At 46.0% G+C, this 12,995-nt stretch overlaps 1 protein-coding gene across 2 annotated transcripts in view; it reads right to left on the reverse strand.

The window, feature by feature from the left end:
• The window catches only part of B4GALT5 (beta-1,4-galactosyltransferase 5), an 86,185-nt gene extending 73,658 nt beyond the window's left edge, over window positions 1-12,527 (reverse strand). The window contains exon 1 of one of the 2 annotated variants that reach the window (XM_033186699.1): window positions 12,181-12,527. In XM_033186699.1, the coding sequence (XP_033042590.1) occupies window positions 12,181-12,295 (115 nt within the window). In that variant the 5' untranslated portion in view covers window positions 12,296-12,527. Of the gene's footprint in view, window positions 1-4,627; window positions 5,327-12,180 lie in introns of those variants that run through there. The other variant, XM_033186701.1, reaches the window with a different exon arrangement.
• Window positions 12,528-12,995: the final 468 nt, after the last annotated feature.

Here is a 12,995-nt window from a genome sequence, read left to right on the forward strand (position 1 = left end):
TGCCTGTAATCCTAGCTAGTTGGGAAGCTGAGGCAGGAGGATCACTTGAGCCTGGGATGTCCAGATCACACCATTACACTCCAGCCAAGGAGGGAGGCCAAGGCAAGAGGATAGCTTGAGTCCAGAAGTTCGAGACCAGCCTAGGCAACACAGGGAGACCCTGTCTCTACTATGAAGAAAAAAAAAGCATTATAACATTTTTAAAAAGAAAACAATTAAAAATTAAACACCCAGCCAGGCACGGTGGCTCACACCTGTAATCCTGGCACTTTGGGAGGCTAAGGCAGGCAGATCACCTGAGGTCCGGAGTTTGAGCCCACTTCTGGCCAACATGGTGAAACCCCGTCTCTACTAAAACTACAAAAATTAGCCGGGCGTGGTGGCGTGTGCCTGTAGTCCCAGCTACTTGGGAGACTGAGGCACAAGAATCGTTTGAACCCAGGAGATGGAGGTTGCAGTGAGCTGTGACCGTGCCATGGCACTCCAGCATGGGCAACAGAGCGAGAGTCCATCTCAAGAAAACGAAAAACAAAACAAACAAAAAACCTAAAAAATAGTGATTACTGGCCAGGCGCAGTGGCTCATGCCTGTAATCTCAGCACTTTGGGAGGCCGAGGTGGGTAGATCATGAGATCAGGAGATCAAGACCATCCTGGCTAACACGGTGAAACCCCATCTCTACTAAAAATATAAAAAAATTAGCCGGGCGTGGTGGCGGTTGCCTGTAGTCCCAGCTACTGGAGAGGCTGAGGCAGGAGAAAGGCGGGAACCCCGGAGACGGAGCTTGCAGTGAGCTGAGATCGCGCCACTGCACTCCAGCCTGGGCGAGACTCCGTCTCAAAAAAAAAAAAGTGATTACTGCATAACATTGTGAATGTAATTTATGCCACTAAACTGTACGCTTAATTACTTAAATTACCAAAATAGATACATAGCAAATTTTATATTTTACCACCAAAAGAAGAAAAAAAGTACTAAGTAGATTTGGAAAAAATTCAGTCACTTCAAAATCAGGATTAATTAGTTCCTTTCCCCAGTAAATGCAGTGCAACAACCAAGAGGTTGGTCCGCCCAGACAATAGTTTCTTAACTTTCATTTCACTAAATATTTAAGTACATACAACATGCTGGGCATCATCCTAGTCACAAGAAAATTACAATCCAGAAAAATTCCTTCTCATGACTATATAGATTATGAGGATATGGATCAAATGAGTTTTTCTAAAAAAGTTAAAGGATTAAATGCTCTTATTTAAAGCACACAGATTCAGCCGGGCATGGTGGCTCACGCCTGTAATCCCAACACTTTGGGAGGCCGAGGCAGGTGGATCACCTGAGGTCAGGAGTTCGAGACCAGTCTGGCGAACATGGCAAAGCCCCATCTCTACTAAAATAAATAAATAAATACCAAAAAAAAAAAAAAAAAAGCCAGGTGTCGTGGTACTCGCCTGTAATCCCAGCTACTCGGGAGGCTGAGGCAGGAGTATCACACGAACTCAGGAAGCAGGGGATGCAGTGAGCCCTGATTGCACCACCGCACTCCAGCCTGGGCGACTGAGTGAGACTCCATCTCAGAAAAAAAAAAAAAATACAGATTCAAAATAACTGTATCATGAATCCTAAAGCCAGTCTACTATCATCTTTGGTCTATCTGGTTTGACTTCCTTAGGTTGGCAATTCTGTCATTTTTCTGAACAGGAATAAAACATTTTTTTCCTTTTTCAATTACATAAGCGAGACATAACACAGTATTTAGGAAAACACTATCTTATGACCTTCACCAGCCAAGTCTACCGATCAGCAAATACATACATCCTGATCATGAATACAATTTAGGCTTGGTCCCTGAAAGTAGAACTTAAAATGGGATAATGAGCAGCTCTGTGAGGAAAAAATAACCCTGTCTCTCCATCTTTCCAAGCTTATGATTGTTCAACAAGGAGAATTAAGAAGAAGGTTTAAATGTCAATTATCCATACTTTTAGGACTACTTGGGAGGGGGTGGAAAAAGTTACCTCTCTACTGATATTTAAATATCCTATAACTTTTTAAGAAAAATAATAAACAGTTGCGCTCACTAGCATACCCTGGACCCACTGACATGTAAAAACATGACACTGCTATCTTACAACCTACTCTTTCCATTATCCGATACTCCACAATATTTTTCATCTTCATAATTAGGCCACTAACCGCCTAAGAGAACTGTTCATAATTGATGACAGTAACGAAGGTGCCTCAGAAACAATGACCAGGTTCGCTTCTGGCTGCTGCAAAGTACCTGGATAGCTCCGTCACCTGCAAAGGCACAGGAACAATACCCAGGGTCTAATAATTGCTTACTCAAACTAACAAAAGGAGAGGAAAAAAAGGAGGAATTGGAGACGGGGCAGCACTCTAAATTATTTAACGTGATTCCCATGCTTGGGAAAACACTGAATTCATGCAACCAGCAGGGGCCGGAATGCTCCTCAGTATAAAGGGCACCATAAAAAAAGAATTAGGGGATCCAAATGTAATATTCATTTTCATTTAACATCTAACTACCTAGAGGATTGAGGTAATGAGTCTGGGGCTCTATGTCACACTTAAAAGCTGAAGTGTGAAGCCAGAGGAAAGGACTGGCTTAGCAGATCAAAATGGAAAAGGATTAGCCCACAGGACAAAAAATGGTACAAAAGGAAAAAATGGTCTTAACATCCCAAAGATATTTCCAAAAATTCTTTTTGATTTTCTTTTCTCTGACCAAGACAGCACAAATTTCCCCCTGCTTCCTTAGTGACAATGATTTCAAAGATAGATTTCTGTGTAGAGACACCAAGTCTGGAGTTCCCAGGCTGATGTCCAAAAGTAATGGCACTGCACATGGGGGACCTTACCATTCACCCCAAAGACTGAAACTATAAAGTCTGAAGATTACACACAAGCATGTCACCATTCTCACCACAGCACGCTGGGGAGGAGATGAAGTCAATGGGAAATCAGAACTTTAAAAGACAGTGTCTTTACTTGACAAAATTATTCCTTACTTCAAAGGTTCAATTTACGCATGCTCAGAATCATGAAACTTTAGATCTGAAAGGGACCCTAGAATCTGCACAATAGTCCAGTCTCCTCAGTTCACAAAAAACAGGAATAAAAATTCATACCTAGTTACTGGTAAAGTCAGACAGGAGCCCAAACCTAACTCTCAGTTTAATATGAGCATGAGACCAAGAGGGCACCTCCTACAGTTATAAATAAGAATCATATGGCCAGGCCCAGTGGCTCACACCTGTGATCCCAGCACTTTGGAAGGCCAAGGCAGATGGATCACCTGAGGGCAGGAGTTAAGAGACCAGCCTGGCCAACATGGTGAAACCCTCTCTCTACTAAAAATACAAAAAAAAAAAAAAAATTAGCTGGGCATGGTGGCAGGCGCCTGTAATCCCAGCTACTTGGGAGGCTGAAGCAGGAGAGTCGCTTGAAACCAGGAGGCGGAGGTTGCAGTGAGCCAAGATCGCACCACTGCACTCTCTAGCCTTGGCAACAGGAGCGAGCGAAACTCCGTCTCAAAAGAAAAAAAAAAAAACATAAACATAAGGACCTTTGTGTCAAGCTCTGTGCTAAGCCCTTTCACGTGCGTATTCTACTTAATTCTCACAAGTACCCTGAGAAAGGTAGTATCCTCTATTTCAAAACAAAATGAATCTGCCACTCGGAGCTGATCTGAACCTAGATCTCTTTTCAACCATATTGTATGTGCTTCAAGAATATCTTTTTTTTTTTTTTTTTTTGAGACGGAGTCTCGCTCTGTCGCCCAGGCTGGAGTGCAGTGGCCGGATCTCAGCTCACTGCAAGCTCCGCCTCCCGGGTTCACGCCATTCTCCTGCCTCAGCCTCCAGAGTAGCTGGGACTACAGGCGCCCGCCACCTCGCCCGGCTAGTTTTTTGTATTTTTTAGTAGAGACAGGGTTTCACCGTGTTAGCCAGAATGGTCTCGATCTCCTGACCTCGTGATCCGCCCGTCTCGGCCTCCCAAAGTGCTGGGATTACAGGCTTGAGCCACCGCGCCCGGCAAGAATATCTTAATAATTCTCAACTTTGGGCAAGTTAATGACTCAACTTGACTTATATGATCATCTATAAAATGAGAGATGGAGCCAGCCGCGGTGGCTCATGCCAGTAATCCCAGCACTTTGGGAGCCTGAGGCGGGCAGATCACCTAAGATCAGGAGTTCGAGACTAGCCTGACCAACATGGAGAAACCCCGTCTCTACTAAAAATATAAAATTAGCCGGGCGTGGTGGTACATGCCTGTAATCCCAGCTACTAGGGAGGCTGAGGCAGGAGAATCGCTTGAACCTGGGAGGTGGAGGTTGCGGTGAGCCGAGATCACGCCATTGCACTCCAGCCTGGGCAACAAGAGCAAAACTCCATCTCAAAAATAAATAAATAAATAAATTAAATAAATAAAATGAGAGATGTAGTCAAAAGTTTAGAATTCAAAGATCTCCCATAACCGATAACATGACACTCAAATGCTGGGTACCTGGGTAACTCCAGGATTTTAAGTGGATCTTAAAATCCCATTAATTTTTCCTCATGATTTTCTACAAAACATAGCTCCTGTGTAAAGGCAAGCATACCTTTATTGACTACTACCAGAAAGTGAAGAACAGCTGTCCTTTTCCCAACAGTGCACACAGGCCTGCCTCTTCTCTTCAGCCCACACCCAACCTGCTTGCTTACGATTATCTGTTATCTTAGCCAATGGTAACCTCCCTTTTTCTCTATTTTTTTGACAGGCCTCAGCAGCATTACATTGCTCACTTCTTATGTGCTAAGGTTTTCCTTTGCCTTATGTGATTAGATGTGCCCAACATACTTCTAAGATCTAAAAACCAGCAAAATTTAGGGAAGCAAGAAGTCAGCTGTATTCCGGCCTTCTGCTATTTTGGAATTTCTACTCTGAGAGCTCTAAAGAGGCATGGCAACACAGAGCCCCTCTTTCCTGGTGATTATGCACGGTTCCCACTGGCCTATTTAGCTGGAGCGGGGGGAGTCGATGCTGGAACAGAATTATCTGCCGGCTCTAGGTATCCTGGAACAGTAATTAATACTGTTTGAATGGCTGAGACTATCCAAAACCAACATATTTCTACTACTAAAGAAAATTTCAACTCCAAATCCAAGACGTGGCTTCCAATATAGCAAAATCTCCACAAAGAGAACATAAAACATCACCAAAGTCCCGTTCAAAAGTGGTGCTGTTTACTTCCGTAACATCAACCTGTTCTCCAAATATGGCTTTCTCCTAAGAATAGATAACACTATACTCAAATATGTGCACAAGAGTGCATGTGTTGCCGGGCACGGTGGCTCAAGCCTGTAATCCCAGCACTTTGGGAGGCTGAGACGGGCAGATCACGAGGTCAGAAGATCAAGACCATCCTGGCTAACCCGGTGAAACCCCGTCTCTACTAAAAAATACAAAAAACTAGCCGGGCGAGGTGGCGGGCGCCTGTAGTCCCAGCTACTCAGGAGGCTGAGGCTGAAGAATGGTGTAAACGCGGGAGGCGGAGCTTGCAGTGAGCTGAGATCGCTGCCACTGCACTCCAGCCTGGGCGACAGAGCGAGACTCCCTCTCAAAAAAAAAAATAAAAAAGAGTACATGTGGATTAGGAGGGAAAAAAAGGTGTCCTTAACAGGATAAGGCTCTTCAATTTTCTAAAATGAAGTAACCCACATTTCCCCATATGTATTTTGTTCTAAAAATCTCAGAAACTGAGTGTGCTGAGGGATTCAGAGGGCTTTTTCATGTCAGGAAAAAAAAAAGGTTATTTTCAGACTATACTTGACTGGGGGAAATCTGAAATTTTCCTGTGGTTATTAGGAAAAGTTGTATTTGATTATATAAAACATGTATCTTCTCTAAAATTGTTTTTGTTTGTTTGGAGACAGGTTCTCACTCTGGGTGCCCAGACTCAATGCAGTGGTGCAATCATGGCTCATCGCAGCCTCGACCTCCCAGGCTCAGGTGATCTTCCCACCTCAGCCTCCCGAGTAGCTGGGATTACAGGCATGCATCACATCCAACTAATTTTTTGTATTTTTAGTAGAGACAGGATTTCACTATGTTGCCCAGGATCATCTTGAAGTCCGGGACACAAGGAATCCACCCATCTTGGCTTCCCAGAGTGCTGGGATTACAGGCATGAGCCACCTTGCCCAGCCTTTTTTTTTTTTTTTTGTCTAAAATCTTAGGAATGGCTGGGCACAGTGGCTCACACCTGTAATCCCAGCACTTTGGGAGGCCGAGGTGGGCGTATCATCTGAGGTCAGGAGTTCAAGACCAGTCTGCTTGGTCAACATGGCAAAACCCCGTCTCTACTAAAAATACAAAAAAAATTAGCTGGGCATGGTGGTGGGTGCCCATAATCCCATCTACTTGGGAGGCTGAGGCAGGAAGATCGCCTGAACCAGGAGGTGGAGGTTGCAGTGAGCCAAGATCACGCCACTGCACTCCAGTCTGGGTGACAGAGCCAGACTTTGTCTCAAAAAATAATAAAATAAAAATAAAAATAAATTAAAATCTTAGGACCAATGTTTATATAGAATGTAAATAAATTATCAACTTTTTATATATAAAAGCATTTTACTAGCTTTATTGAGGTATGATTTCTTAAAAATTCACTAAAAGATTGACTAAGATGCAGTTCTAGTTTTTCAAATGGCTTTGGGTTTTTTCTAAAGTATCAGGCCATTGAAATCAAGTGACTTGCTCAAAGTCATTTGGTCGAAAGAGGTAAGATTAGAATTACTGGCTCCTGCCTTCCAAAAGCCAGCCATAAATCAAACTTCTCTTGGAACTAAGCAGGCCAAAAATGTCAAAATCATTCCCCATCTTCTTTCTTCAGTAATCAAGGAAAGAGAAAAATTAGTTTAAATGTAGAACAGAATTTCAATTAATAAAATGTCATTGGCCAGGCATGATGGCTCACGTCTGTAATCGGAGCACTATGGGAGGCCGAGGCAGGTAGATCACGAGGTCAGGAGTTCGAGTCCAGCCTGACCAACATGGTGAAACCCCATCTCTACTAAAACTTCAAAAATGAGCTGGGTGTGGTGGCGGGTACCTATAATCCCAGCAACTCAGGAGGCTGAGGCAGGATAATTGCTTGAACCCAGGAGGTGGAGGTTGCAGTGAGCTGAGATTGCACCACTGCACTTTAGCCTGGACAACAGAGCGAGACTCCATCTAAAAAAAAAAAAAAAACTCATCAATGCATAAACAATTACCCCTAACCATGCAGAGGTACCTCTCTTGAAACCAGTAACTGTTTTAACAATTTGCTAAGGTCAGTAATCTCTACACAACTTTGCCATATGATGATACCATAAACTTATTAAGATTTTAAATCAGCACTTCATATGTATACTTATAAATAGCTCGCTTCTGTTATCTTTTGAAAGATCTGATCGGACTGGAGTATGGAAGCACTCTGAGCTCTCAGATTTTTTTTAAGTTAGCGAGTCATAAATAAGTTCAAAAGTTTTCTGCAGAACCCTGAAGGGAACAGGGATATTTCAACATTGCAAATAAAACAAGTGATTAAATAAATGAGAATCATAAAGGCTAGGGGGTAGAGGGCTGAAGAGAAGGGACATCACATTTTTCTGCAACATTATTACCTTGCTCTTTATCAAATCTACCACTTTCTCTCTTTCACTCTCTCACTTTCTGTCCCAACCTTCTCCTTTTAAATTGCCGACATAAAACACTACTTCCAAAATTAACAATACAAACACAACTCCCGGCCAGGCACGGTGGCTCACGCCTATAATCCTAGCACTTTGGGAGACTGAGGTGGGTGAATCACCTGAGGTCAGGAGTTTGAGACAAGCCTGGCCAACATGGTAAAACCCCATCTCTACTAAAAATACAAATATTGGCCGGTGGTGGCAAACGCCTATAATCTCAGCTACTCGGGAGGCTGAAGCAGGAGAATCACTTGAACCTGGAGGGCAGAGGTTGCAGTGAGCTGAAATCACGCCACTTCACTCCAGCCTGGGCAAAAGAGCGAAACTCCGTCTTAAAAAAAAAAAAATCCCGGCCGGGCGCGGTGGCTCAAGCCTGTAATCCCAGCACTTTGGGAGGCCGAGACGGGCGGATCACGAGGTCAGGAGATCGAGACCATCCTGGCTAATACGGTGAAACCCTGTCTCTACTTAAAAATACAAAAAACTAGCCGGGCGACGAGGCGGGCGCCTGTAGTCCCAGCTACTCTGGAGGCTGAGGCAGGAGAATGGCATAAACCCGGGAGGCGGAGCTTGCAGTGAGCTGAGATCCGGCCACTGCACTCCAGCCTGGGTGGCAAAGCAAGACTCCGTCTCAAAAAAAAAAATAAAATAAAATAAAATAAAAAAAATCCCAACGAAGCCATACTTTTAAAACATTAAATGGATCAAATGGGATTATTATGGCTGAGGGCACTTTATATTTTTTGCAAACACACTATTAACAGTCTGTTTAGTAATTTTCCTCATATCCCATTTTCTAGGTGAGATGGTACCCCATTTCACAGATGACTCTCAAGTCCAAGAAAAGTTTCCTTAGCTCTTAGAATACAGGTCACCCATATTAAGTGGCATGAGATCTCAAAAATACTAAGTTAATGGTTAGGCTAAAATGTTGGCTGTGTTACAGTATACATGGACAATTCAAAACATTTATAGCTACATGATTTTTCTGATTTCAAATTCAAGTCTACTATTTCTGAATATAATTGTAATATATTCTTGGAGTGAAGATATCTCTAGCCCTTGAGCACAACGTAGCCACAGGGTATAAAAAGCAAATCAAAAGCAAGCACTGGAAAAAGTTAAACCTAGAAGGAAACACAAGTCCAACACTTTCCACTGTGCCAGAAAGCAGAATTGTCATTGCGAAATTTATTAAAGTGAACTACATGAAACTGCTGATAGGCAACTCTTTTGACCTGCAAAAAACAGAAATTTCATATGGCTCAACCTAATGTTATTTTTATTTTTATTTTTATTTTTTTGAGACAGAGTCTCACTCTATTGCCCAGACAGGAGTGCAGTGGTGCGATCTCGGCTCACAGCAACCTCTGCCACCTGGGTTCAAGCGATTCTCCTGCCTCAGCCTCCTGAGTAGCTGGGATTACAGACACCTGCCACCACCCCCAGCTAATTTTTGTATTTTTAGTAGTGACGGGGTTTCACCATCTTGGACAGGCTGGTCTTGACTCCTGACCTCATGATCCACCCACTTCAGCCTCCCAAAGTGCTGGGATTACAGGTGTGAACCACTGCGCCCAGCCAACCTAATATTATTTTCTAAGCGCATTTTAATAATTGTTCAAATAAGGTCTTCATATCCCAAGGAACACAAACCAACCTTTTATTTCCCCAGATCGCCTTAACCTTGAAAAAATTTGCCACCCCACTGTCCAAAGCTAAACATTCGAAAAATTTAATTTCAACAGAGCTTGTACATCATAGTGAGATCCTGTCTCTACAAAAAAACTGTTTTAAAAGTTAGCCAGGCAGGGTGGTATGTACCTGTAGTACCACCTACTCAGGAGGCTGAGGCAGGAGGATCGCTTGTGCCCATGAGATCAAGGCTGCAGTAAGCTATGAATATCACTGCACTCCAGCCTGGGCAACAGAGCGAGACTCTGTATCAAAAAAAAAAAAAAAATCATTAGTAGGAAGGACAAACAGCTAAATGTAACTACTCCACATCCTTTTTTTATTGTTCCCCTTTCCCACGAACAAAATTTCCATCCTAAGTAGAAGTCCCCTTCAGAAGGCTTACATTCAAAGAGATACAGTACTAATGAAAATGTAACTGCTCTGCCTCTTTTTCAGCTATCAGTGATATAAGATTCTAGGCATGGCAGTAGCTCAGCTTTACACAGGGGTTCCACTGACCTAAAAATCTACTGTTGAGGAATCTTAATTAAATTGATAAGTTCCATTTCTGTTGGAGAATCTGGCTTCTAACCTTTCTATCAAAAGGGTGATTACCATCACAGTAGATATAGTTTTCCATTTAGAGATAGTTGATTTATGGACTCAGACCAGAAGTACCTGTCACTTTCACAAAAGGAGAAAAAAAGGCTTATGGCTCTAAGACTGCCTCTAGGTCCAAATCCCATCTTTTCACACCCATTTTTATTAAAGTCTAATAGCCAACATGCTAATGAACTCTTTTCTCAGTTAATTCCACTAATTAGTTATCTGCTCTTGTTCTGCCAGAATCGCAACCCTTTTACAATCTACTCATCAAATCCATCAGGCCACATATTATACCTTCCTAGAGGGACACTTTCCCCCATGACACTTTGTAAACAGGGCAATCTGATGCTGCCTGTTCTATCTTTCCAGATCTAGTTGATAGTTCAAAACATCAACATTAACCACAAGTAAAATATGCTTTAAAAAATAATCAGGAGACGATCTCCTGCTCTATCTGGAAATTTCTCTATTCAGCTAGTTCTGTGTTGACAGGTCAACAGAGAATAGCACTAGTTATTGCTACAATCCTAAAAGGCATTTCCCTAAAGCTAAACCATCAACCCTTTCCTAAAAGCCATATAATCCAACATGTTTCTAGCAGAATTTACTCTTCCTGCCCCTGCCCCAACAGCATCTTCTGATCATTTTTCACCATAAACTGAGGTTTCCTCATAGTGATGCCAAGTCAGGCAAACACATTCCTTAAGCCTTCCACCTAACTCCCTTCTTCCTCGAAGTTACATGTAATAGCTGCATTTACTTATTTTTAAAACTCTTCAAGCATCAGGTACAGTGGTGAGTGCTTTTAAAGAACAAGTATCTACTTCCATCCTTAACACCGTATGAGATTGGGCTCATATTCCCATTTTACAGAGGAGAAAAGCTAAGGCTTAGTAACCTGCCCAAGGTCATACAGGGCAGAGAATGGAATGCAAGTCTGACCTCTGTGTCCTCCGCTCTTAACCATCATGCTGTCTTTCCTTCTGATCTCTTCCTGTCCTAAATGGTGCCCTGTGGTCTTATAAAAGACTATGCTTGGGGCGGGCGGGGGAGGGGTGGCAGGGTCAGTTTCTCCAGAGACTGCCTTTCCTTTAAAGGATAAGACTTTGAAAAGAAGGAGTACCCATTACATCTTTCCTCCATGCTCCCCCTTCTCACCTGGTACCATTTCCCAAAGGCCCCAGCCATATCCCCTTCTCTAGGGCCAATTTAAACTTCCCCTTTGTCCCCAGAGCAGGCACTATCCAATACTGAAGAACCACTATCCACCTGCAAGGCTAGGAGAGGGCAGAAGTGGAAGAAAGGAGAACACAGACAGCACCCCTTCCCCAGGTCTTCAGTTGAGAAAGAAGCTGTGGCTGAAAGGCTGGGGGCTGGGGGCAAAAGTAACAAGCATGTGCCCTTGTGGATACGCGAAGTAGGGGCAGGGGGAGATGGGGAAGAGGCATGGGACGCTCAGGGGGTTAGCAGGAGACTGAATGGGGGTGGACCTCTGTAAGGAGAAAGGTGGTGCCACCGGGCAGGCAGAGAGATCAGGCCATTGAAGAAGTGAACGTGAGTTACGGAGGACCTGGAGGTGGATGTAATGGGGGAAGTGGTGGAAAAAAGGAGAGGGAGAGGGCTCAAGGGAGCAGGAAACGATGGAGTCACGGGGAGTGCGGGAGGACGGATGGGAGCCAGAAGGTGGGGCGGCCTGAGACCCGGGCAAATGGGCTCGGCAAGGAGCGGGCGCGCCGCGGGGGCTTGGGGTGCGGGGAATGCCGGGAATGGGGGTTCCAGGAGACCCCGGGGACGGGAAGGTGAAGCGGGAGTTCTCGAGCAGAGGAGCGGGACGTGGGAGTTCCAGCGAGGCAAGAGCGGGAAGAGGGTCCCGGAGCAAGGGGCGGACGTGAAGGCACCGTCCGGTTCGCGAGGGCGGCGTTATGAGGGGCGGGGTGGGCCGGAGGCTGGCGCGGGAGAGGAGTCCCGGGAGCCCGTTGGGGTGTGGAGGGCAGGAATGTCCTGGGGTCCCCGAGAGCCGGGCCAGGACTCCAGAGTCTTCGGAGGACCAGGTTGGAGGCCGCCTCCCGGCCGGGGCCCCCAGGAAGGGGCGGGGATTCCCCGGGTCCCTCAAGGCCAGAGCGGCAGCCGACGGGGTCCCAAACCCCCTTCCTACCTATGCCGGGCGCCACATAGACGAAATAGAGCAGCGAGGACGAGAGAGAAAAGAAGAAGAGCGCGGCGAGCAGCGAGCGGCGCGGCAGCCGCAGCAGCCCCCGGCGGGCGCGCATGCTGCAGCCGGGCGGCCGCTCGAGAGCCGGGCCGGGCCTGCTCCCGCCGCTCCCCGTCCGCCGCCTCCTGGGCCGCCGCCGCCACCGCCTGGGCCTCGGCCACCGCCTCCCGGGCCTCGCGGGCCGCCACTCGCCGCCGCCGCCGCCTCGCCGCTCCCAGCCGCCGGCCGCCGCGGGCCGGGCCACATGAAGCGGGTGGGGGCCAGAGCGGCCCCGAGCGGGCGCAGCGGCGGGGGCGGGGCGGGGCGCACGCGCGGGAGGCGGGGCCAGCGCCGCCGGGCACCGTCGCAAAAGACCCGCGCGCTTGCGCTCGCTGCCGACCCCCGCCCGGCCCCCACTGCAGCCCGCATGGAATGTCTCCAAATGGCGACAGCCCCTCTCCCAGTGCCGCCACCGCCCAGGCTTACGGGGAACGTCTCCCAAGTGCTCCGCGCTCGCTCGCCCCCATCTCGGGGGCCAAGGGACCATCTACAAAGTCTGACTCATCTCGTTTGCCCACTGCAGCAGAAGAGTGGGGATTGAAAGGCTTGGGGATTCGGCCTGGTATACACCGTCATTCATTCATTCATTTATTCAATTCACCATTTATTTATTGAATGCCAGATACAGTTGTTGGCGCTGGGCATGCTACAGAGGAAAAAACGATCAAAATCTGTCTTCTTGAAACTTAAATTATGTGAGAGGTAAAAGAAACAAATCA

This window comes from Trachypithecus francoisi, unplaced genomic scaffold, assembly GCF_009764315.1.
Source record: "Trachypithecus francoisi isolate TF-2019V2 unplaced genomic scaffold, Tfra_2.0 Lachesis_group21, whole genome shotgun sequence".
In the NCBI taxonomy this organism is placed as follows: Eukaryota; Metazoa; Chordata; class Mammalia; order Primates; family Cercopithecidae; genus Trachypithecus; species Trachypithecus francoisi.